General features: G+C 36.2%; 1 protein-coding gene across 1 annotated transcript; it reads left to right on the top strand.

The window, feature by feature from the left end:
- Nucleotides 1-1,516: 1,516 nt before the first annotated feature.
- On the top strand, nt 1,517-22,442 carry LOC104587901 (mRNA splicing factor, thioredoxin-like U5 snRNP). The gene is made up of 5 exons (XM_010245673.3): nt 1,517-1,858; nt 10,248-10,420; nt 17,821-17,978; nt 19,666-19,732; nt 22,148-22,442. Exons 2-5 carry the CDS (start codon nt 10,289-10,291, stop codon nt 22,244-22,246), a joined length of 456 nt encoding a protein of 151 aa, XP_010243975.1. The 5' UTR covers nt 1,517-1,858; nt 10,248-10,288; the 3' UTR covers nt 22,247-22,442.
- The last annotated feature ends 1,224 nt before the right edge of the window (nt 22,443-23,666 follow it).

Here is a 23,666-nt window from a genome sequence, read left to right on the forward strand (position 1 = left end):
TCGCATCATCCAAATTATGGGTATGACTATACATTTATCACTGAAAAAACGACTGTTCACCACTAGACCATATTCTAACGTTATGCAAGTAAGACTTTATTTAATATGGAGTTACACGCAATTCAAACAAATAATGTTATATATGAATGTTCAAAACATATTAATGAAATGAATGATATATTAAGTCCATCAATCCATATTTACATCAACAAACAATTTTTTATGTTTGACAATTTACAAAATAAAAATACTAAAAATACAATAATTATTCTAGTAATTAAGATGTATGAATTTGCATATCATATATATCTTAAAATAATAAAAACCTTAACATTATAATTTACATACATTACTTATTATGCATATATATATATTAAATGAAGGCTTTCAGGCTACAACCCCCACCATTCTGACTTGTGGCTTTTTCAAATCTAACACATGGCATTTTTTAAGAAGTTGTCGTTAAAGCCCACAATCCACTATCACCATTCAGACAAGTGGCATTTGCATTTTCTATAATGCTAAACACATGACAATTTATGAGAAATTATTGCTAAAACTTACAACTTACTACCAGGTTATAGCTCCCCACCATTTAGACATATGACCTTTTCATTTTTGCTGGAAAGTTATACATGTGACAATTTCTGAGAAGTTGTTACTAAATCCCACAACCCACTACCACCATTTTCAATCAATTATTAAAAAATGTAGAAAATGTAAAAGTGGTTATCCACAACCACTTTTGTCTACATTCTATCAATCTCACTTAATCATTAACCTTCTATGTATCATAACAAAATAAAATTACCCATATATAATAATCACTGAAAAGCTATTTTTTTAAATAAATATTTTTTTTGTAATTTTCATAATTTGTTAAAATATTAATAAATATAAATTTAATAGTTTTAATTCCATAATGTGAATTTTAGCATTATTTGGTCATTCACAAGTTCAAATATTAAATTGAAGAAAAATCATCAAATCACTTAAGTTCAATTGAGTTCATGGTCTTTGCACCCATGAGTGCTCAAGTTCAGATCTTCAAATCATCAAAGTTGTTTTTTTTTTTAAGGCAAATTTGGTTGCAAGGTCCATTTAGGAAAATCCATGTACTTTGGGCCTAGTGCCACATTGCTCCCCAAACTTTAAAGTGTGACAATTCAGCACCCGAACTTTCGAAATATGATAATCCAGTACCTATTCTTAACTAATTGTTAACACGCCATTAAGTGGCATTTGAAAAGGACACACATGCCCTTCAAGTGTCATCTAATTTTGTTTACCAATCCTTGCTTCTTCTATTTAATAAAATTGGGGTCACATTTGAGTGGGTATTCTGCTGATCCCAATAAGAATTTGGGACTATTAATTTTTTTTGACAATATTTGAATAATTGATAAAGAAAATTAGATGATATTTGAATAGTATTTGTATCTTTGAAAATGCAACTTAAAGTTAGATTAACCAACTGTTAAATTGGTTAAGGTACTGAATTATGTCAAAGTTAAGGTACTGAATCGTCGCACTTTAAAGTTTGCATTTTAAAGTTTGTGGTAATTACACGGGAAACAATAAGAGGCCAGACCAGTGAACCAACGGCGGTAATCTCGCTCCTACCATTCTCCGGCCAAAATTCCAACATACTAGCAGCGAACAGAGCATCACGGACCATCACCCTTCTCCCTCTTCTGCTACCGACCAGACGATCATAGTGCCTCTGTTTCCACATCATTCTATCCCTGCTCTTTTTCTGCGGACGGACAAAGCATCCAGCAGTAGCAGTGATCTGTAGTTAATCCAGGCCCATCCTCCTCTCTCCAACGGACGCACTGTTGCTCCTCTCCACCGTGAGGTAACCCATCGAAACTTGATCTTGAAGTCTATATTTGAGGGTGATTAACACCCACTTCGACGCGATTTGAATGTTGATGGAAGTTAGTGGTAAGCATAGATCGGTGGCAGGAACTCCTCGAAAATCATTGACAGGCTCAATTCTCTCCAGTTTTTTTTTCTTGTATTTTATTTGTTATTTATTTTTAGCTATCTCTTATTTGCTATTTCAGGTGCTTCGATTTGTTTTTACGCGCTACCTGTTCTAGTGTTGCTAATTGTTTTACATCTTTCTGCTTAGAGGTCGTCTCATTAGATTTCATCGGGTTTAGGTAGTTATCACTAGGGAGATTAACGTATCTCTTCCATTTACTCTCTTAATTCTGTTAGATAATTGCTCAAAACCGTCGATCCTTTTTGCTACATCAGTCACCAAAATTCACCTGTCAGTTTAGTTTATAGATTGTATTCCTTAGTTCAATTGATCAAAGGTTTTAGGAATAATTAAGCATGTTTAACACATTCTCATGATTGACACTAATCGAATTTTCCCATACAAACACAGTTGATGCATGGGTTGCCTTTTCTGTTTAGTATCGATAGTTCATGATGTCGTGTAGGACTCCTTAGTTTTCTTAGTTCCTTTTTCATATTTTTATGGATCATACCCAATTCTGGATAACTCGGTTTTGGTTAGTCTCAATAATGATTTCAGCTCTTTAAATTTTCACTAAAGCAATTTTAAGTTGGCTATGTAGTTAGTATGAATAATCCCCTTTATGCATCATAAAAAAAATAATGTTATTTTGAGTGATCCTCATCCTATGTTGTGAGTAATGTTTACTTCATTAATCATCCTTTTAGGCTAACAACAAGCTTTTGCCCTCTTGCTATCCAATTATGATATCCAACAACATCTATTGTCATTTTGCATGACCTAATACCTGTTAGCTAGTACCCCATTTTGTGTTATTAGATAACACTCATTCCATGCCACTTTTTGTAAGCCATTATTATTTTTTTTATTTTAGTTTAATAAGCAATTTTAATTTCAATTTCATGTTTATGTTTGATGTCCTTTTTAGATTTTAAACGATTTCTCTCTTTCTATATTGTTATGTAGCTCTCATTGCATGTCATTTACTAATTCTCATTTTCATGGAATCCTCTTCTTGGGTATAAGAAAGTTTCGTATTTTACTTGACACATTAAGTTGTTTCCATTTGGAATAATTCTGTTGTTTACTTCAGTTTTTTTCCCCCATGTGGGCCTCACCTATTGGACCCGGGAGAGGGGTGCCTAACCCCTTCCCTCTCCCATCCGAGTCTTACCCGAACTGGTTTAGCCGGTGCCTCGGGCTTTGGAGTCACTATTAAAACAAAATGTCTTTGAAATTTATTCCCGGAGGTTCCATCACCTCCATTTCCCAAACAGGTGGGTGGCGACTCCAAATCCAGCACAAGTGAGCCGTTTTCCCAACACTCACATTCTTAATTCTCTCAATTCTCTGTTCTGCCATTGAAACAAGTTTATTCTCTGAAACGACCTGCTTTCAATCTCTAAGTAAGACTCTCTCTCTCTCTCTCTCTCTCCAGCCATGCGCCAATGCATTTGGCATGCTAAATGCCTTAGAACAGAACTTTAAGCAATATCAAAAGTATACAGTGAGAATTTTTCGGGGAGGATCAGGAGAAGAACCTGTTACTTTGTTTTTCTGTGTCTGTGCCATTTCAGCTTCAATTTCTTTTAATATTTTCTATGATACCCATTCTTCCTAGAAATACCTGTGAAAAGAGAGAAAGTATATTAAACTTTTCACTTCTGTAACGGCAATGAACAGTCAATCAAACCTGCCAAACAAGTGGAGATACTCAGATAAAATCTGTAAACATAAACATCAAGAAAATGACAAATGCAAGATATCAAACAAAAGTTGTTTATTTGGGTCAGAAGATAAACAAGGACCATAGTGTAGAAAAGATTGATTCAAAGAATATAACTCTAGATTGACTGTAGAAGCTGCAAATTTTTATAAGCTGATTAAAATGATAATCCAAAATTGAGGCATTGAGGATGCTGATCAAAAAAAAAAAAAAAAGAGGCATTGAGGAGCTTGACCACAGGGTAAGTGGATGAATATATGTTAAACATGATAGTGTCTTTGGTTATATGGATAAACTTTAGTCAAATTTATTAGATGCATTTAGATGATTTGTATATTAGGCTCAGTTTGGGAAGATTGCAAATACAAATATGTTCAGTACAAATCAAGGTTTAGAAATGCCATATACAAGGTTCTGCACTGTACATATTTGTATTTGCATTATTCCCAAACTGAGCCTTAACAGCATAGTAAGAAGCAAAATAAACTAACCTCCAATAGCTAGTGACATACTAAGGCTATGTTTGGTTTGAAGGAAAAGGTAGGGAAAGGAAGGGAAAGATAGGGAAACCTATACAAGGTTTATAAAGGTTTCCCTACCTTTCTCTTCCTTTCCCTACTTTTTCTTTCAAACCAAACAGTCTAAAATGATTGATACTCAGCTTTGTTATAATTACCACTTAAATAGTTAATGTGATTTTTCTATTTTAACTACTGACATATGACAATCTGTCTTTTTGACTCCTATTGTGTCAAATTGGTAAATATCTAGCAACCTCCAAAAACAACTAATTTTTTTTTGACACATTCTTGTTTTTATATCTATACTATCTATAAAAGTTTGAATAGGTGTTATTGGCTTATGGAATTTCATTGGACAACAAATGCCCCCTATCTCTAAAGTTTGAATTGGAAAACAAGTAAAGGAAAAATTGTTATTTTACATCTTCATTTAGTACTTCTTATTTGATAAAAAGATACAAAAGTACTTTTGTTCAATAATTTGAAAACATGCTATAACAAAAATGTCATTTTACATTTTTCATTAAATGCTTATTTATACTATTAATAGTGTGAATAATGGTATGGAACTTTTGTTTGGCTAAATTACCCCAATTTTTGACTTTGGCCCTTGTCTCCTTGTTTAATTATAAGGACGGAAATGTAATTTGAAAAACCACTTTTCTTCTCATTTAAACCCCTTTCATTAAGTCTCATATTTAAATTATTAACTCCCATTAACATTCATTGAATCTTTTTCTTGACTAGAGTACCTCTATTTTTGAATTTGGTCCTTGTGAGAGCACAAAATGTAATTTGAACTACTACATTACTCTTCATTAAATTCCCTCTCACTAAGTCTTATCTTAGGGTATTAACTCCCATTCTTTTATTGAATCTTATATTTAAGATAATATTTTTACATAATAAAAACAAATAAATTCTATCAAATAGATCTACATCCAATACTTTTAATGATATGAAATACTTGTTTTTAAAATTTACCCAAAATTGAACTGTTTTTCTATCATGGTGGTGAGTAAGCAATTCAACCATCTAGGTCAAGTGGCTAATCCATGATGTCATAATTAAATAAGAAACTTTTAAAATATAAATAAATAACAAATAATAATTATATTCTTATTGATGTTGTAATGAAATATAAATTTAAAACCAACCCAAAATTAAAAATTATTTTTGTGATGGCGGATAAAAAAAATTCAACCTTTCGAGTCAAGTGTGTCAACCCTTGATATGATAATTAAATAAAAAAATGAGAAAATATAAAAACACAAAAACATTATCTAATAATACAAAATTTTGTAAATAAAATTTTGGCACTACTTAATATTTTATATTAATCATATTAATGAAAAATAAGTATGATAAATAATAGTTGCTTTATTGATGTTGGAAACAAAGTTTAAAATTTGAAATTTAAAACCAACCCAAAAATGATTTTTTTTCCTGGTGGTGGGTCAACAGTTCAATCTTTTGGGTCATATTTTTCAACCATTGATTTCATAATTAAATAATAAAAATAAAAAAGAGATAAAAATACAACAAACATGAACAAGATAGAAACTTTGTACTATCAACTCGTGAAACTATAACTAAATAATAACATTTTAAAAAATAAAAACACAAAAACATGCAAAAAAATAAATTATGTAGAAAACATTTAAGTATATTTCTATATGAATGAACCATAATAAGTGTGACAAATAAAAATAGTTTTTATAGACAGAAATATAAAAAAATTATATTTGTCACGTGCAAAGCACGTATACATATAGGCGGTGTTTGGAACAGTGGGCGTTTTTTCAATAAACAATGCCACATAGGTGCCACTTCAGCATTACGCCCATCAATGGTTAGGCATTTTAATGCCTACCATTGGGGGAAGCTTCATTTTAACCCTTCCCCCAATGGTTAGACGTTTATTCACTATTTTGCTGATGTGGTGCCTAATGGCACCTAGTTGTCAATAAACGGTTTCATTATTACTTTTCTCGGTTTTGTAAAAAAATCAAGTACAAACATTTAGTGAATAAACGGAAGTTATACCAAACACATACATACTAGTCCCTCTAAAAATGGATATTTGTAGAAAGAGAAAGATCTGATGAAGGGAAAGATGATATATGACTTGTGCAGGATTTAAATTTTGAGTGGTTTTGCAGATTTAATTCAGACATTCTTAAGTTTCGGTAGCCAGTAGTATGTGTTGCAGGGATAGCAAACTAACAATCTGTTGGATTGAACTATTTCAGTTAGATGGGTTCTAACAGTGCTTATTGTGCTGTAGAGTTATGCCATAGGGTTAATGAGGTGGAGTTAGTGATTTAAAAGGTGCATTTGAGGCGCACCTAGGCACACAGGCGAGTAACATTTTAGGGTATGCACCTCACCTAGGTCCTAGGCGCAGCCCTTTCAAAAGGCGTACACTTGGTGTGCCTAGGCATGTGCCTTTTGAAAATTGCACTTTTTTCTTTCTTTTTTTGAACCTAGCGGCTGGGTCGGGGGCTCTGCCATCCCCTACTTGGTAATGTTGTTCATTCATTCATCCTAATAGAATATCTTCTTAGAAAGCAATTAAAAATTAAAAATTATAAAATCATTATTTTTGTGTGAGAACTAAGAATTTAAGACCCTAACATGGACTTGTTTGGGCTTGCCTCGAGGGGCGTGGCACAAAGGCAGCTCATAGAATCAGGAATATAATATGCTTTACATCACATTAGCTACTTGAAGTAATGCAATTGAGGAAAATGTTTTATATGTTTTTTAAAACATTTATTTTAAAATTTAAGTTATATTTTTTATTAATATTATGTTTAATATTTTTTGATTTTTTACATTTTTTGAAAATTTTTGACTTTTTTATTTTCTGACATTTTTTTTTTGTGATTTTTAGCATTTTTTTATTATTGTGCATTGCTTCAAAAAGGCGTGTGCCTCGGGCGCAAATTGGCCCCTGCGCCTTTTTTGCGCCACACGCTTTTAAAACACTTGGTGGAGTTTGTAGGACACTACTTAACCCAACTTTGTTATTTCCTTCTGTATAAGGGCTCTTTTGGGTTTTTTTCCTCTCTTTTGTATTCTCACCACCTCTGTTCTTTATGGTTCAGGGGTTGTATTTACAATTTTTTTTTCTCTTTAATACAAGTTATAAAAAATTTATATGATGATTCTAAAAAGTGGGATTTCTTATGCATGAGAAGGTGTAAATAGAAACCCCTTCGTATGAATGCCCGTTTGGTAGTTGGTTGAACCTTGAAAGGTAGCTCAGCTACCTCAAAACTCTCATCAATGATCATATTAGCTCGGATCAGTTGCTGAGGCATCATAGTCCTGCTGTCACATGTGTATGATGATGAGTGATATATTCAAAGTTGGGCCTCATCCAATCTCATTATCTCAGGTCTCAACATCGATTCCACTCACAGTACAACAGAAGAAGAAAAAGTAATTGAGAGGTTTAGAGTTTAGACACTTGGTAGCAATCTTTTTGCTTTGAGATATTAGTTTATTTCAGTAGTTAAATAAAGAAATAAATAAATCATGTGGTGTGTGGTGAAATGAAAAAACACAAGAAATGCGGGAGCAATGGATTCCCTTGCTTTAGCTTACTTTTGGGTATTTTAAGGGCACACCGTACACATCATTTTAGTTCCTTTAAGTGGTTAGATTGTGCTTAGTGAAGTGACAAACAGAGTGGACCAATCTGAACTAGTTTGGGAGCATCATGCCTGGGACTTTACACAGGGCTGAATGTGCTCTTTACCTTCTTAGTAGGTTGAATCATAGAGACAATTTCAGGTCTAAATTTGAAATGGGCATTAGCAAATAGCTTAAAAACACGACAGGTGGAACATATACATGACAAAAAGTAATGGTGACTTAGCTGATGTTCATGCAACATCTCCTTCAAGATCATATCCTGCAATTATACATTTAATCTATTTCTCATAATCATATTCTGCAAAGCCATAAATAAAGGAGTTGCTGGAACAATCTCCAAATATGAAAAAGAAAAAGAAAGGCTTAACGCTATCTAGGTAAGAAATGAAAAAGAAAACAAGTGGATAAAGGGGAGAAGAAATGGTTAAAAAAGTAATGAAAATTCACTATTTCCTCTGCAACATGTTACTGGATTCTTGTTGATCATTCTCAGGAGTCCTCAACCTCAAGATACTGGGAGTGAGAGGCTGCAAGAAGGACAGCTCCAATACCCGAGCCATTATTGAAATGTTCAACAACGACACTCTCAGAGGCTTCCTCTTCTAGCAACTCTTTGATAGTGCCTTCTAGACAATTTCTGAATTCGGTGTAATGTTCATACAGCCCACCATCCATGGCTATAACTGTCCTCTGCTTCTCCCCTTATGTGTATAGAACTAGTCAAACCATATCAGGTTTAAGACAACCAACTACTTATGTGTATTTGTTTTGAATGTTCAAGATCTCAATGTGTTAAAAGCCAATTGTATGTCTACATGCTCTCAGCTCTTGGAGAAATAGGAGAAGCCTTGGTAAATTAATTATAAAGCAATAAAATATATTTTTAAAAGGCAATGAAAGTTGTAAAATCATTATTTTTTATGTGAGAAATAAGAATTTCAGATCCTAACATAGACTTCTTCAGGCTTGCCTCGAGGGGCGTGCTACAAAGGCGACTCATAGAATCAAGAATGCAATATGTTTTACATCACATTAACTACTTGAAGCAATGCAATTAAGGAAAAAAAGAGATTGTGAGTTTTACATGCTTGAAAGTGCTTTATATGTTTGCTTTTCTTTTTAAATTTTCATTTGAATGCACTTTACATGTTATGTTTATGTATTTTAATTTTAGACAATAGGTTTTTTAGTTCATTTATTTTAAAATTTAAGTTTATATTTTTATTAACATTATGTTTAATATTTTTTAAATTTTTTTGCATTTTTTTTGGAATTTTCTGACTTTTTTATACCTTTTAGCTTTTTTTTTTTGTAAATTTGCGCCTTTCTTAAAAAGGTGCGCGCCTTAGGCGCAAATTGGCCCTTGCGCTTTTTTTGCGCCTTGCACTTTTAAAACACTGCAAATACTGTTGAAAAATTCCTGAAAATCACAGTAGAAAGCAATTGCTTTAATTAAGAACCAGTTTTATCCAACAGGAAAAAAGTTCTTGTATAAGTAATTCTTAACAAGTTAACAACCATGCCAGGGTTAAGTACAAAGTTAGAAACTGAGTTATCACCAGAATGTAAATAAAAAACACAGGCAAAAATTATTCTTAGCAATCATGTCAGGTAAAAGAATGTCTGGAAGCCACATTGAATGCTATCATTCTAGTTTGGTAATGCATACATCTTAAGCCATAAGTTCACCACCTTAGCTGAGTCATTACCAGAATGTAAATAAAAAACAGAAATGTGTTTATTTAAAAAGAGTTCAACTACTAGTTGTAGACAGAACAAGAGAATGCAACAAAGGGAGCTAGATGAAGAGGCAATAAGAGAGGGGAATAAGATGATGACATTCTCTGTTCTGCAGTTTGGATGGGATTGGGTTTGCTACTAGTTGGTATTTTCAGGCTGGGGTTTGCCCCTCCGAGTTTGGTATTTCATCATTTTTTGCAGTTGGTAGTAGGCTTGGCTCTTGTCTCACTCTGTTAAGTCCGGGGCTTGTGGTGTTCTTGTAAATTGTGAATTCTGTGGTGCTTCTCTGGGCTGTCTTTTTGTTCATTGCTCTGGTATAAATCTTTTATTCTTTCCCTTTTGTTGCTTTTATTTGAAATAAATTTCCTTTTACCAACAAATATTTTTAGGGTTCCCAGGTGAGGGATGGTTGATGGTTCTTATTTCAAAAAACTTCTAGGACATATTATATGATGTGTAAAACTAGCAGATGGTTGATTTGGCATATGTTGACATTGAACACCAACATCATTCAAGAATCAAACAAGTACACATGGCAAGTACCGGGGTCAGTAAAGAAATATGAATTTTGACATAAACCTGATACCCAAAACGTAATTCTCAGGTTCAAATTGTTGCTGGTGGTGAAGAAATTGAAGAGATTAGATGAGTTTCCTTCTGACGACATTGACAAAGAAGCGGGAGGTGGACTCAATCATCAGAGATACCATCGACAAAGTTCTTGTTCTTCGCTTCGGCAGGGCTTCCGATGCTGTCTGTCTTCAACTTGACGATATTGTATGTTTCATCCTAAGAAAATTAAGCGCCTGATAACTCTGATCTTGTCCCTCCCTTTGTTCTTGTTATCCAACTCTCTTAAACTATTTAATTAGGGTTTTACATGCAATTGAGGCATGCTATCTGTAGAGAACATTGATGTGGGCCCCACAGCTGTGGTCCCACTCTGTCCGTAGGGTAGAATGTATCTAGTCACAGCTGTGGTTATTTTGCTATTCTGTTATTTCTAGTTTCAGTTTTATATTGGTTGTTATTTGTTAGCAGTTGTGATGTAAACACCCAGGGCAGATATGTCCTTTCATGTAACTAGCATAACCTATATATATTAACTTAAAGTGGCGGCGGCAGAATATTGACATTCTGTTCTTCTCCTCAAAATCTGTGTTCTACTGCTCTTTCACCACTCTTTCTTCTACTTCTTCTTCACTTTCTCTTCTCATCGAACCTGAAATCTCTTATTGGTCAAGACTGAATAGCAGTCTTGAAAACCTACACTATCAAATTATGAATTAGCAGTGATGCCGTGATGGATGGATTTCAAGTGGACAGTTTGTTGAATTTTGAACTTCTTCAGGTTAATCTTTATGTGGAATTTTTCAACTTTGAGATCATATTTGTTGTATTATCACATGAATTAGAAAATAAAACTTTTATTAAATCTGACCAGAAGATTTAAAGGGAGGGCCGTTATGGTCCAATCATAATGAATTAAGGATGAATTAAAATAGGTAACTTTGTCAGAAGAGAATTTAGGTCGGTGTGAACCTGAATTGGGATCGGCTTAAGGTTCAAACTCAATCTCAGTTGAATTTGGTAAACCAAGAAACTAGGACTGGTAAAAGAACATTCTGTCCTAGCTGGGTTATCACCTATTAGAATTGCTGTCTCCCAGGAAGCACAACTTTAAGTTCACAATAAGCAAAGCTTATAGCTCACTTTTTATTTAATCCAAAAGTACCATTCTCAACAATAACACAAAAGGGCTACGAGTATGGGATATGTGTAAAATCTTCCTACTCTATAACTGTTCTTCAGTTGTCTATTTTGATGCATTGGTTACATACCTACTCATTTGTCAATGTATCAAACATAAATTATTAACTGATAGTCTTATGCTGTCATACATTTGTTTAACTTGATGCTCGGTGGATTTGTCTTACAGTTTTGCATATTCGGTTTTCATTTGTCATTTTTTTTTGAAAACTAACATTACTGAATTTTATTAATAAGAAAATAAATCTGTTAGTACAACATATCAGAAAGCCAATATAGGGAGGCTAGCCTCGGATAACCTCCATACAAAAGTACATCAGCCCCTAATCAACTTAACCCCAAATACAACTGACCCCTTAATATCTCTTTCTTTACTACTGCCAATCAGTTGGCAGCCCTTGGGACCCATTCGGCTATTGTTTGTAGTTCCTCTATAATTCTTTTTAGCTCTCTAATAATATATCTGCAATTCCAAGTTACCTTATGCTTGTTCTTTAACCACCCAATAGTTGTTTCTGAGTCTCCTTCAACTTCTATTTCTTTCAGATTCTATGCTTTTGTCCTCCTTATTGTAAGTGCTGCCCGAATCTCTGCCTCCTAGAGGTTCTGAGTAGAACTCTAAAATGTTTCCGGTTTCATACCTGAAAACTCCACCTATGAAGGAACCCAACTGACTAGAGATTAGTTTTCCAAGAAGATGAGCTTTCCACTTGCCTCCAATTTCTAAGAATGTCATCCACTGTGAAGTCAGAGAATAAGTTGAACGCCTTCACCCAATGCACCAATTGGTTGAAATATTGTTAATGGTTTCTTCTAGGGATCTTTCCATGTCCTTGAAAAGACAAGCATTTCTTTCTCCCCACACATACCAAAGTATAGCTAAGCTGCCCTGTACACCTCCATAGCACTTTGCCCCTTCTTTTTGCTGGAGAGAAAAATGAGATGAGGAATAAGCTCTTCAAATCCACAAGAGGGGCCCACCTGTTTCCGAAAAGAGAGAAGTTTCAAATAACAGACGCAAATCTACAAGAGATTAGTAGATGGAAAGAGTTTTCCCCTTGTGCTCTACACATAAGAAAAATACAGGGAGAGATCAATCGCCATGGTTTCTTTTCTTGTAAAGTCTTGCAAGTATTAATGTTGTCATGATAGACCTTTCCAACAAAAAGCTCTAATTATAGGTGGGTTGGACCTTTCCATATGGCGTTAACAAGACATGCAGTAAAAGGTTGAGGGTCCTAACAAAGAGCTTGGAAAATAGATGCACAAGCCCCAAGTCCCAATGTAACCCAACATTGGATGATTGGAAACAGAAACACAATGGGAAACTGAACAATGTTTTTTGTAGCAAGATTGTAAAGTGAAGGATCATCATCATCACCCAAGCCTTATCCCAACTATATGGGGTTGTCTAGATGAATCCTATTTCACCATTCCGTTTTATTTAAAGCCACATCCATTGTTAAATTATAGGCACTTAATTTTTTTTTTTTGATCAATAACACTTTCATTAATTCATCAATAGAAGATTTACAATAGGAAGACAAACACGCTTATCTTCCAAGAGCAACAAAGAACCTCAAGAAAAGGAAAAAAGAAGAAAGAGAAAAGAAAGAAAACACACTAAAGTTACAGCTTGGCCCAAAAAAGTGAATCCCTTTCTGCCCCTTGTTTAGCTAAACCGCCAGCTAGGGAATTAGCCGATCTTTAAACCCAACGTATCTTAACTTCCATCTCCCGCACCAGCCACTTGAATTTTCTCCTCTCATTATTGTACTTCCATAAGCCATTGTGATCTTTAATCAGCCATCCTATCACCACCTCTGAATCCCCTTCAATTAAGAGTTTCCTGATGTTCAACTCCTTATCTTTTTGGACTCCTTCCATAACTGCAAAGATCTCAGCTCTAAGGGAGTCACCCACTACAATTGGGCCTGAGAACATGGCAGAAATGACCCCTTTTTCATCCCTAAAAACACCCCCAATCCCTGATTGTCCCGGATTTCCCCTGCTACACCCATCAAAGTTTAGTTTCACGAATCCACTAGGTGGAGGGGTCCAAGTCACACTCATTACTGACTTAGTTTGTATGCAACTTGCAATTTCACCCCACTTCCTCAACATGTCATCCACAGTGTAATCTGTGAAAAGCTCCAAAGATTTCAACCACTGTACCGCCCTAATATGAATGATAGCCCTCCGATCTGCTGCTCCTCTCTGAGCTTCTGAGAATATCCTGGAGTTTCTTTCTTCCCAAAGTGTCCAACATACTGCAGCCCTTAGTCCTCTCCACATTGTCCTTCCCCTTTTTATCCGCCACCTGAAAAAAGAAGGGGAAAAAAGGCCTTGCAAGTCTGATGGGGGGTTCCAACTACAACCAAATAGGGACAAAGCCCATTCCCAAATTGACCTCGCAAAATGGCAAGACACCAGTAGGTGAAAACCAGTATCCCCATCCGCTTTACAAAGAACACACCATTGAGGTGACAAACAAGTATTGGGTCTCTTCTTTTGGAGTAAATCACCAGTGTTGGTTCTTTCCAGATAGGCTTCCCAACAAAAACTACCAACCCTAGGAGGTATTGCTCTGCACAAAACCTCATCAACAGGAAAAGGAGGGAAGGTAGGACTGGTGGACTGACTTAAGACTTTGAAGAAAGAAGCACAAGTAAAAATGCCATTGGGAGAAGGTGTCCAAATTCTAGAATCCGCCCTAGTGGGGTCTAAGACAACGTTATCAAGAATTGCAATAAGGCTCAAAATATTGTCAAAGCCTGAGTCCCTCAAATCCCTTCTTAGACCCAAGTTCCACCCAATCCCAGAAGTGGAAGAGGACGGGGTGGTGAAAGACGAGATTGGCTCATTTTTCAAATCAGAAAGAGCATACAAAGAAGGAAATTGATCCTTTAGGACACTCCCCACCCAGGTTTGTTCCCAAAAATTTATGGAGTTACCGGAATTCGAGTCATACCTGATATTAGGGGAGAAAACTGGTAGCAGGTCATGAATGGCTTTCCAAGGAGAATTGCTTGTGGTCCTAGCTCTGATTCCAGCGTCCCATCCATTATGCTCCAGCCCATGTATACTTGCCACTATTCTAGCCCATAACTTCTCCTTCTCCAAAGGGAATCTCCACAACCATTTTCCCAACAGTCATATTCCTTCTCCTAATATTCCCAAGCCCCAAACCACCACAGGTCTTACTCTTACAAACTATCTCCCAGCTAACTCTATGATCCCTCTTTTCCTCTCCCGGTTCCCACAGGAAATCTCAAATTATATTCTCCAATCTATTAGCAACCATCACTGGGATTTTAAACACCGATAGGAAAAAGAGGCAAATTAGCAAGTGTGGCCTTAATAAGTGTAATTCTCCCACCAAGAGAAAGGTAGTTCTTTTTCCATGAAATCAGTCTTTTTTCAAACCTTTCCACCACCGGGTTCCAAAAGCTCTCTCTCATGGGATTATCACCTAAAGGCAACCATAAGTAGTTCAAAAGCCACCTTGAGACTTCACACCCCAGCACTTCAGCACTCTCCCACCTCCAAATTCACCCCCACAACACAGCTTTTCCCAAGGTTAAACTTCAAGTTGGACATTTGCTCAAACAGTTGTATCACCGACTTCAAATTCTTGATAAAACTTACATTAATGCCTTCACAAAACAGAATCGTGTCGTCAGCAAACTGCAAGTGAGTAAGGGGGGTTTCACCTTCCCAACTCTCCAGCCTCTAATGAGCCCCCTAGAATCTGCTTTGTGAATCAGTTTCCCCAAAACCTCCGCAATTAGAATGAACAAGAAAGGAGAAAGGGGGTCTCCTTGTCTTATACCCCTACTGGCTGGAAAGAAATCTACCACTGTCCCATTCACTAGCACTGAGTAATGACAATTCCAGACACAACCCATGATCCACTTACATCATCTAGCCCCAAACCCAAATTTAGTCAAAACTTTCCTCAAGAAGTCCCAGTCCACCAAGTCATAAGCCTTTTCCAAGTCCAACTTACAGACCACTCCCTTCTTTTTATCCCTCTTAAAGTTCTCCACACTCTCATTAGCAATTAAAAATCTGATCAGTAATTTGTCTTCCATTCACAAAAGCTCCTTGGTAGTGTGCAATGATATCTGACAAAACCTTCTTCAGCCTCAAAGACAACACTTTTGCAATGATCTTATACAAGCTATTAACCAAGCTAATTGGCCTAAAATCCTTCGGGTGGGAAGCATCTTTCTTTTTTGGAATTAAGGCTATAAATGTGGAGTTCACACCTGGATTGACAATTCCTCTCCTGTAAAACTCCTCAAATACCTGCAAAAGATCATCTTTCAAAATGTCCCAACAGTCCTGATAAAAAGCCATTGTGAACCCATCCGGCCCTGGGGCTTTTGTTCTATCCATAGAAAATACAGCCTCATTGATCTCTTCTAGACTAAAGCTTCTCTCCAACCTTCTCCTGTTCTCCACCCCTACATCTGGCCAATCCAATCCTTCTACCCACACCCTTCTACACACAGGCCTTCTTAGGATAGATTTGAAGTGCTCCACACAAGCCCCGACAATCTCTTCTTGATGCACTAGCTCAACTCCATCTACTACCAATTTGGAGATTAGGATCTTCCTTCTCCTGCCTTCTTCTAGAGTGTGGAAAAACCTAGTGTTTCTGTCCCCCTCTTGCACCCATTTACACCGAGATTTTTGCCTCCAGCTAATTTCCTCCTTGTGCAGGCAGTCCTCTAACTGTCTTCTTAAATCTCTCCTGAGCTCAATGTCTTCCTCTCCAAGTTCTCCCCTTTCTTTTTTAGAGTCAAGGCTTTCAATCTTATCCAGCAGATCTCCCTTTCTTTTTTCTATCCTCCCAAATTCCACTCCTTGATTTTTGCTTTCAAAAATTGAAGTTTCTTATGGAATTTCATCCCCTCCCATTCTACCAATGGGTTACACTCATACCACCACTCCCTCACTTTGTTGTTAAACCCTGGGTGGAGTAACCACATATTTTCAAATCTAAAGGGGGTAGGACCTCCACGCCTTCTTTCCTCCTTACATAACACTATGGGCCAATGATCGGAGGTCACCCTTGGAAGAGCTCTAGAAGCCAAGGTTCCCCAATGAACTTCCCAATCCAGAGAGAACAGGAATCTATCCAATTTAGAGCAAATGGGTCTAGATTGGAGATTTAACCAAGTAAATGTCTTATGGGCTAGGGGGATCTCTCTTCCTTGCCTCCCAATTCCCCTCACATTCCAACTAAGGATCTTCATTCCACTTCTTATTTAAACCCCTTGCCACCTTCCACTACTTTCCCCCTTTCCTCCTATCTCCTTTTACCCCGAGATTGTTGTCTCCTACATCTCTCTACTTCACTCAATCTCCTCTTCTTTGTTCTGATCTCCTTCTTCCTCTTCTGTAATCTTTCTTTCAACACATTCAAATCTTCCAACCTACAGCCCAACTTCTCTATAAATTCAGCTAGCAAATCTTCCAACCTATAGGCACTTAAAATCATTTCTAACTACTTTGACCCATGTCATTTTTGGCATATCCCTAGCCCTTCTAGCCCCTTCAATTTGCAAATCCTTAGAAGGCTGTTCCTCCCCACTAAAGGTCTTTCCAAAACAGGGTTTTAGAACCTGTATGAACAGCCTTGAAACAGCCTCTCTGTAATGTGTAGGGGTAAGGCTGTGTACATCTGTCCCTCCCCAGACCCCGCATTGGTGGGAGCCTTGTGCACTGGGCTGCCCTTTTATGAACATCATACCTATTGAAAGGCAAAAAAAAGAGAACTAATAGCTGAAATTGCTTTCCAAAGTGATGACAAGAAAGCTCTAGCAAGTAGACCAGCACCTCAACCATTGGAAATATGTCCATGGATTCTCCTGATGACCAAATGCCATAACTTGTCTGATCAATGGGGGATCTCCAGAACCATTTGGCCAACAAAGTGTGCTGACCCCCTTCTTGCTTTTACAAACTGTTTGCCAGTTAATCAGATGATCCTTCTTCCCCTCTCCCAGTTTCCAGAGGAAATCTTTTATAATCTTTTCAATCCTTTTGCCACCGAAGTTGGGATTTCGAACACTGATAGGTGGTACACTGGGAGATTGCTGAATTTGGATTTTACAAGTGTAATTCAACCTCCAAGGGATATGTACTTCTTCATTCACACAGCCAGTCTTTTGGATTTTATGCGTTGTGCAGTTTTTATTTTTCATTTTGTAAGCTGATTTTTCCATTCTTTTGTTATTGATGTCTTAAGCAATCTCTCAATGTGCCAAAGCCATGAAAGAAACAATCTTTTACAATCTTGTAATTTGGTGACAGTATTTAAATGTTTTTTTTTGTTTTTTATTTTCAGTTAACTCACTCTATTTTGGTTTCCTCTTCTCTTTATATTCACCTAACAGCTTGGCAAGTCAGCACGGGGGGTGTCCAAATTTGCAACCATTGCTTTAGTAGATATTGACTCAGAAGACGTGCAAGTTTATGTCAAGTATTTTGACATTACTTTGATACCATCAACTGTATTTTTCTTCAATGCTCACCACATGAAGATGGACTCAGGGTACAATATGCACCCACAGACTCTCTCTCTCTCTCTCTCTCAACAGATTCTTTACATCTTTTATTAATTAAATATTGATTGTTAGCATTCAATTTTTTTTATCACTAGCAATGAGAATATCTATATTGATTATCTGAGAAGAAAATCCCTGCTACAAATCTAAGTTTCATAGTAAGGAAACAAATAAGGCAGTTACATACTGAGAAACAGGAAAATAACACCAAAAAATCAAACAAGGTTTCAGGTTACAATACAATATCAGCCACTGGGCCTGGTGCCCACCATAATAACTGTGACCTCCCAGACCTCCCAGACCTCCCTCCCCCTCTTTCAAGTTAATCACTAGTGCATTAGCCAACCTAGGAGTCTACCTGAGCAAGACGTTCAGTGAAGAGTCTAATGCCTTGGCTTCTATTTAAGAGCAAATCTGAGAGTTAGGTCAATTGCATCTGATTTCATCCACTTAGTTACAGTCTGATAGTCACCTTCACTGAGCAGTCATTAGACTCACTGTCAACATGAAGAGTAAGTCAGTTTTAATCCTTGTAACCAAGTCAGAAATCCAACCCCCAATTATATGCCTTCACCAAGAGGTCCTGAAAAGCTGTGTAGGATGCCATGGGATTTGTTCCAAATTGGTGTGCCAATATATAATTTTGACAATACCATTTTTACTCTTTAGCTGACTTACTAGCAAAACAAGGGGTGAACAGAGAGTCATTGGTTTGGGCTGTATTGTAATTTGAATTTATGTTCAGGGGTCACCTTTTCCTTCTGTAGGTGACAGTTGTAATTCTGCTGTTCTAGTTAATGACAGTTACCATTTCCTATAAAAAAATACCATTTTTACTCTTTTCTTTTAGGTCTTTTATCAGCAACAGCAATCAGAATGGATTTATCTATTACTACTATATAACTGAAGAATTTTGTTGAGGATCAACTATCATTTTCTTATGCAAATACAGTTAGTTACTCTTATTCCAAATGATGCTCATAACTAGATAATAAAGATATTTTCATAAATTTAGATGAAAATCTATGAACCTGACACTCTGTCCAGCCATGCCCTTGCCATATCTGCTTAACATAGACAATAACCAGAAGTGCATTACTGTAAGACAACCTAGAGTGCTAAGCCTCCCCCTCTAATTCCATCCCAAATACTTGCTTCATCTGCAGTACCATATGTGCCACCTTCTGGTTAATGATAAAAGGAGAGAGATCCCTTTGCTACCAAGGGAAACTTGGATGAAGGCTGGCGTATTACATGGTTAAAAGCTAAAGCATTCTGGCATTGCAAACAAGGGTAATGAAACCCAATAGATTCCCTTCAGCCTGAAGACCCCCAAAAAAAACCCATCTCAAACCCCAACTTGTTTGTTTGACAATGCATGACGTATAGATTGTATATTAATTGAAGATCATACTAAAATTCTTTCCTTCTTTCTTTTTTGGTTGGAATCCATATTAGGATCAATTATTCCTCTCTCCAGTCCTCTATGTCCTATTCTTTTGGATGCTAGAGATACAAGTAGGAATCCATGCCTTTATGTGGCAATTTTTGTCATGCATTATAGGTTCGAGATCTGACAATCCTTGTTAAAAAACATTCTAGAATAAGATTCTTGTATGTTTGAAGGATGGAGAACACATGCTGACTTATTATACCACTGTTTACTTGTTTCAGGACTGCAGACCACACTAAATGGATAGGTGCATTTCATAGAAAACAGGACTTCATTGATGTAGTTGAGGTATGTTACCAAAGTCCTTGTCAAGTACATTTTATACATGGAAATTAGCTTTGATATTTTATTATCCTAATTCTATGTAAAGATATATATTTGAAAACTATTTTGCTTATGTTTAACAATTCCCATGACGCCCCCAAATCTCTGTATCTATCACCTTATCCAAATCGACTATTCCCTGAACAACATGCATTTCATCAATTTCCACCTCCTCCTCTTCTTCTTTTTCCTCCCCACTCTTATCTTCCAATGGCCTAGTTCTGTACTTTTTTCTCCTCTGATATACTTGCTTCTTTCCTGCATCCCTTGAACATTCACCCCCAATTCTTACTTCTTCCCCCTTCACTTCCCTCTTGGTCCCAACCCTCCTTCCTCCCCCACCCCTGTATTGATTGCCTCGCTTCTCTTCCCTTCCCTCCTACCACTTTCTGTCTCACCCCCTGCTTTCTCCTCCCCCCTTCCCTCATCTGCTTAATCCAACAACCCTCCCACAACCCCAAATTGTGTCTTTTCATTTCCTCCTTCAACACCACCACTCTCCCTAAGATTTTCCAGATGAAAACCACTTACCTGCTTCACTATGTCATTCTATACTTCCTCGCTGAAATCACACTGGACTTGTATAATTGCCTCGTCCACTCTTGTCACCACTTCACCCCTATAAGCGCCTCCAATGCAACCACCGGTCTTCTCTATCTTGGTTGAATCAACTTGCTTACACCACTTGAGTCACTCCCCATTTCTCTTTCAACTGTCACTACCTCCCCTTCAGCCATTTGTTCATCCAGTTTCCCTCGAAGCTCTACAACCTCCACTTGTCTCCTCCCCTTCTCTGCTACCAACGAGCTCTTATTCTTGAATGCATCACCAATCTTTTCTTCCCTTTGTCATCACCGTAGACATACCTTGTGGTGCAACAGAGTTGGGATCTCCATTGCGTTCCTAAGGCCACCACTTGATTGAAGCAAGGGTCTCGACCTGCAACTGCAATTCTCAATTGATACCCTTACCCTGCATAGAAGAGGTCTAACAGGGTTGGGATCTCCATTGCGTTCTGAATTAATATTCTAGCAAACTACTTCTCCCATAATCTGTTTCAAACGTCAAACCATTGGAATCTCCCACAAGCATTTCCAATAACTCTAAATGTCTGTACACCAGGCATGTAACAGGATCCCATAACATCGATCCAAACGAAATCTTTCTGCTCTGTAATCTGCCCAATTAAAGGAGACTGTATCTAATCTTAATTCTAGAAGCGTATTTACTCCAAACTTCTACCTTTCCAATACTTTTTCCATATCCATTTTCCTTCAAAAACTAAAGACAAAAAGACATGCTCCAAATCTTCGTACTCCAAAACCTCCCTACCCATGCCATTCCAAAGATGCCCAACTTTCCACATCTATGATGTCAGGATCGGAATTGATGAACCTTCCTACTAAATATCGGTGCAAAAACTCTAATCTTTCATTTAGCTTTCCCATGTTCCTCACCGAGACTTCCCTTGCCGCCATTGCTCAGTGCGGAGCAACTCAAGTGGTTATAATTTTAGAATCAACGTCACATCCTCATATAATTGGAAGCCTTGGCCAAAACTTGATTATCGGTTTCTTTACCCTATGTCACTATGCTACCTTTTTAGAACATTAGCCATAGGGTACTTAAAAATGTGAACATTCATACTTAATTGCTGGACGTGTATGCCCTCATCCAATAATATGATCTTATATTATGAAGAAAAGGATTAGTTGATATCTTTGCCTGTTGCTTTAGAGCATATATTGCTAATGTCACTGCAAAACATAAGATATTATCTTAAGCAGTAGTTAAGCTGTCAGCGTACTGTTTAGTTTTAATACTTCATTATTCTACTTTTTCGTCAGTAATGATACAGTTTGCTTAACAGAGAAAGGACAATTGAAAGTTAAATGACATTCAATAACCACTGAGGAGAAATGGAAAATAAAAAAATGTAAGTTGTGTGTCTGTCAGAGTGGGAGAGAGGAAGAGAGGAGTGATCCCTAGGGAGGCGAAAAAAGAGATCTAAGTTTGAACAAGGCTTCATTGAGTTCAATTCAAATCTATAGAACTCAGCAAACTCAGGGCTGTTGATTCGGTTACTAAAATTTTAAATATGATAATAATCGGATTGGAAATTGTATTTCAGGTGATTCAGAGTCACTAGTATTTCATGTAGGGGTTGAGTATTTTTCACATAATTCTATCACTGCCTAACAATGTAATAATGTTCTTTTAGCATCAGGAACACTTGAATCTTTTCTTTGGCAGCCAGTTCTCGTTCCTTAGTTGTCATGTTATATGATGTTATGATGGCTGGATAGCAGTTTCGTCTTGATAAGGAGTATGTTTTTGTATGTGTAATCATGTATAACAGTAGGTTTGTTATTCTGGCAGGCAATATTTAGGGGTGCTATGAAAGGCAAGCTGATTGTGTGTTGTCCCCTGCCACCGGAGAGGATTCCCAAATTCCAGCTCTTATTTAAGGATGTGTAACAAGTGAAATCTTAACCTATGTAACTATGGAAATTTTTAAAATTTATGAACCCCCCCCCCCAACCCAAAAAAAAAAACGTATATGGTATATAAAGGATAAAAGGATAGACAGTTTCTCTGGAATAATTTGTTGACAAGAAGTTGGTCTGGCCTACTGAGAACAAGAGATAAAGAAATGATAAGTCATCTTAGTGTAGCATTTTTTATACAAATGCTAGCAAATATTAGATAAATTACAAAGAAAATCACCAATTAAATCTTATCTTTTTCAAAATCACTATTCTTTTTCCATATTGTACTAAGTCACCGTTTTGAAGGAGTACAAATACACATATCTACAGTGTAAATACATACAAAATAGTACAAAATACAAGGTTTTACACTCTACATATTTGTATTTGTACTCCTTCCAAACTGAGCCTAAGTTCCAAATTTTCAATTAAGGTTCAAAGTATCATAAACAGAAAGAGTATCAGATAAACAATTTTAAGAGACCTATCGAGATATGGTGGAAAAGTTAAGATATGTATGTATATATAAGGGAAAGTCAAATAAATTCAAAACATATATCAATAGAATTAAATCTAAGTCTCAAATGACATTCCATAAAGTATATAGACATGGGAAATATTTGTTCTAATCATTCATGCGAAGTGTGAACTATCAAATATGCCAAGGAAACATTGGGAAATGGTAGAACGGTTGAAGATTTAACATATGTCTTAATTCAAGAAAATTTATTTATTTAAATGATCATTTAAATATTTAATTTTTATCTTTTTAAATTTTGGTTGATATAATATTAATAAGAAAAAATAGATAAAAATGGCTTAGAAAGTTGAAACTTAGGGCACACGTTATTTTGACAAATTGTGATGTTACAGCTCGGTAGAACCTTTCTTTTTCATTTGGAAAGCCTTCAATTTGAGTCTAAGAAACTTCTTTTATATATTTTTTAGTAATGTTAATCAATAGGACAAATCATATTTGAAAAAAGTAGGTATGCATCACTTTGTAATAATTGATATCAATTTTTAATACCCAACCATTTTCTTTTGCTTTGCTTGTGGTTTTTATGTTTTGGTCTTGTAGTTGCTCGCTGTTTTAATAGAACTGCATTTTTTCATCATGCTTCGTTTGGAAGAAGTACAAATGCAAATATGTAGAGTGCAAAATCTTATAGTTTGTAATTTTTTGTATGTATTTGTACTGTAGATATTTATATTTCTACTTCAGGTTCAGTTTGAAAGGAGTATAAATACAAACATATAGAGTGCAAAACCTTGTATTTTGTATTATTTTATATGTATCTTCACTGTACATATTTACATTTATACTCCTTCCAAACTGAGCATTAGGCTCCATTTGGAAGGAGTACAAATACAAATATGTAGAGTGCAAAACCTTTTATTTTATATGT

This window comes from Nelumbo nucifera, chromosome 1, assembly GCF_055504915.1.
Source record: "Nelumbo nucifera cultivar China Antique chromosome 1, China Antique-T2T, whole genome shotgun sequence".
Classification (NCBI taxonomy): Eukaryota; Viridiplantae; Streptophyta; class Magnoliopsida; order Proteales; family Nelumbonaceae; genus Nelumbo; species Nelumbo nucifera.

What these genes read in the sequence shown, in the direction of transcription:
- LOC104587901 (XM_010245673.3), top strand. Translation starts at nt 10,289, where the DNA reads ATGAGTTTCCTTCTGACGACATTGACAAAGAAGCGGGAGGTGGACTCA. An exon ending in GTCTTCAACTTGACGATATT is followed by an intron (nt 10,421 to 17,820) that starts GTATGTTTCATC and finishes TTCACCTAACAG; the next exon opens with CTTGGCAAGTCAGCACGGGG. An exon ending in CACATGAAGATGGACTCAGG is followed by an intron (nt 17,979 to 19,665) that starts GTACAATATGCA and finishes TACTTGTTTCAG; the next exon opens with GACTGCAGACCACACTAAAT.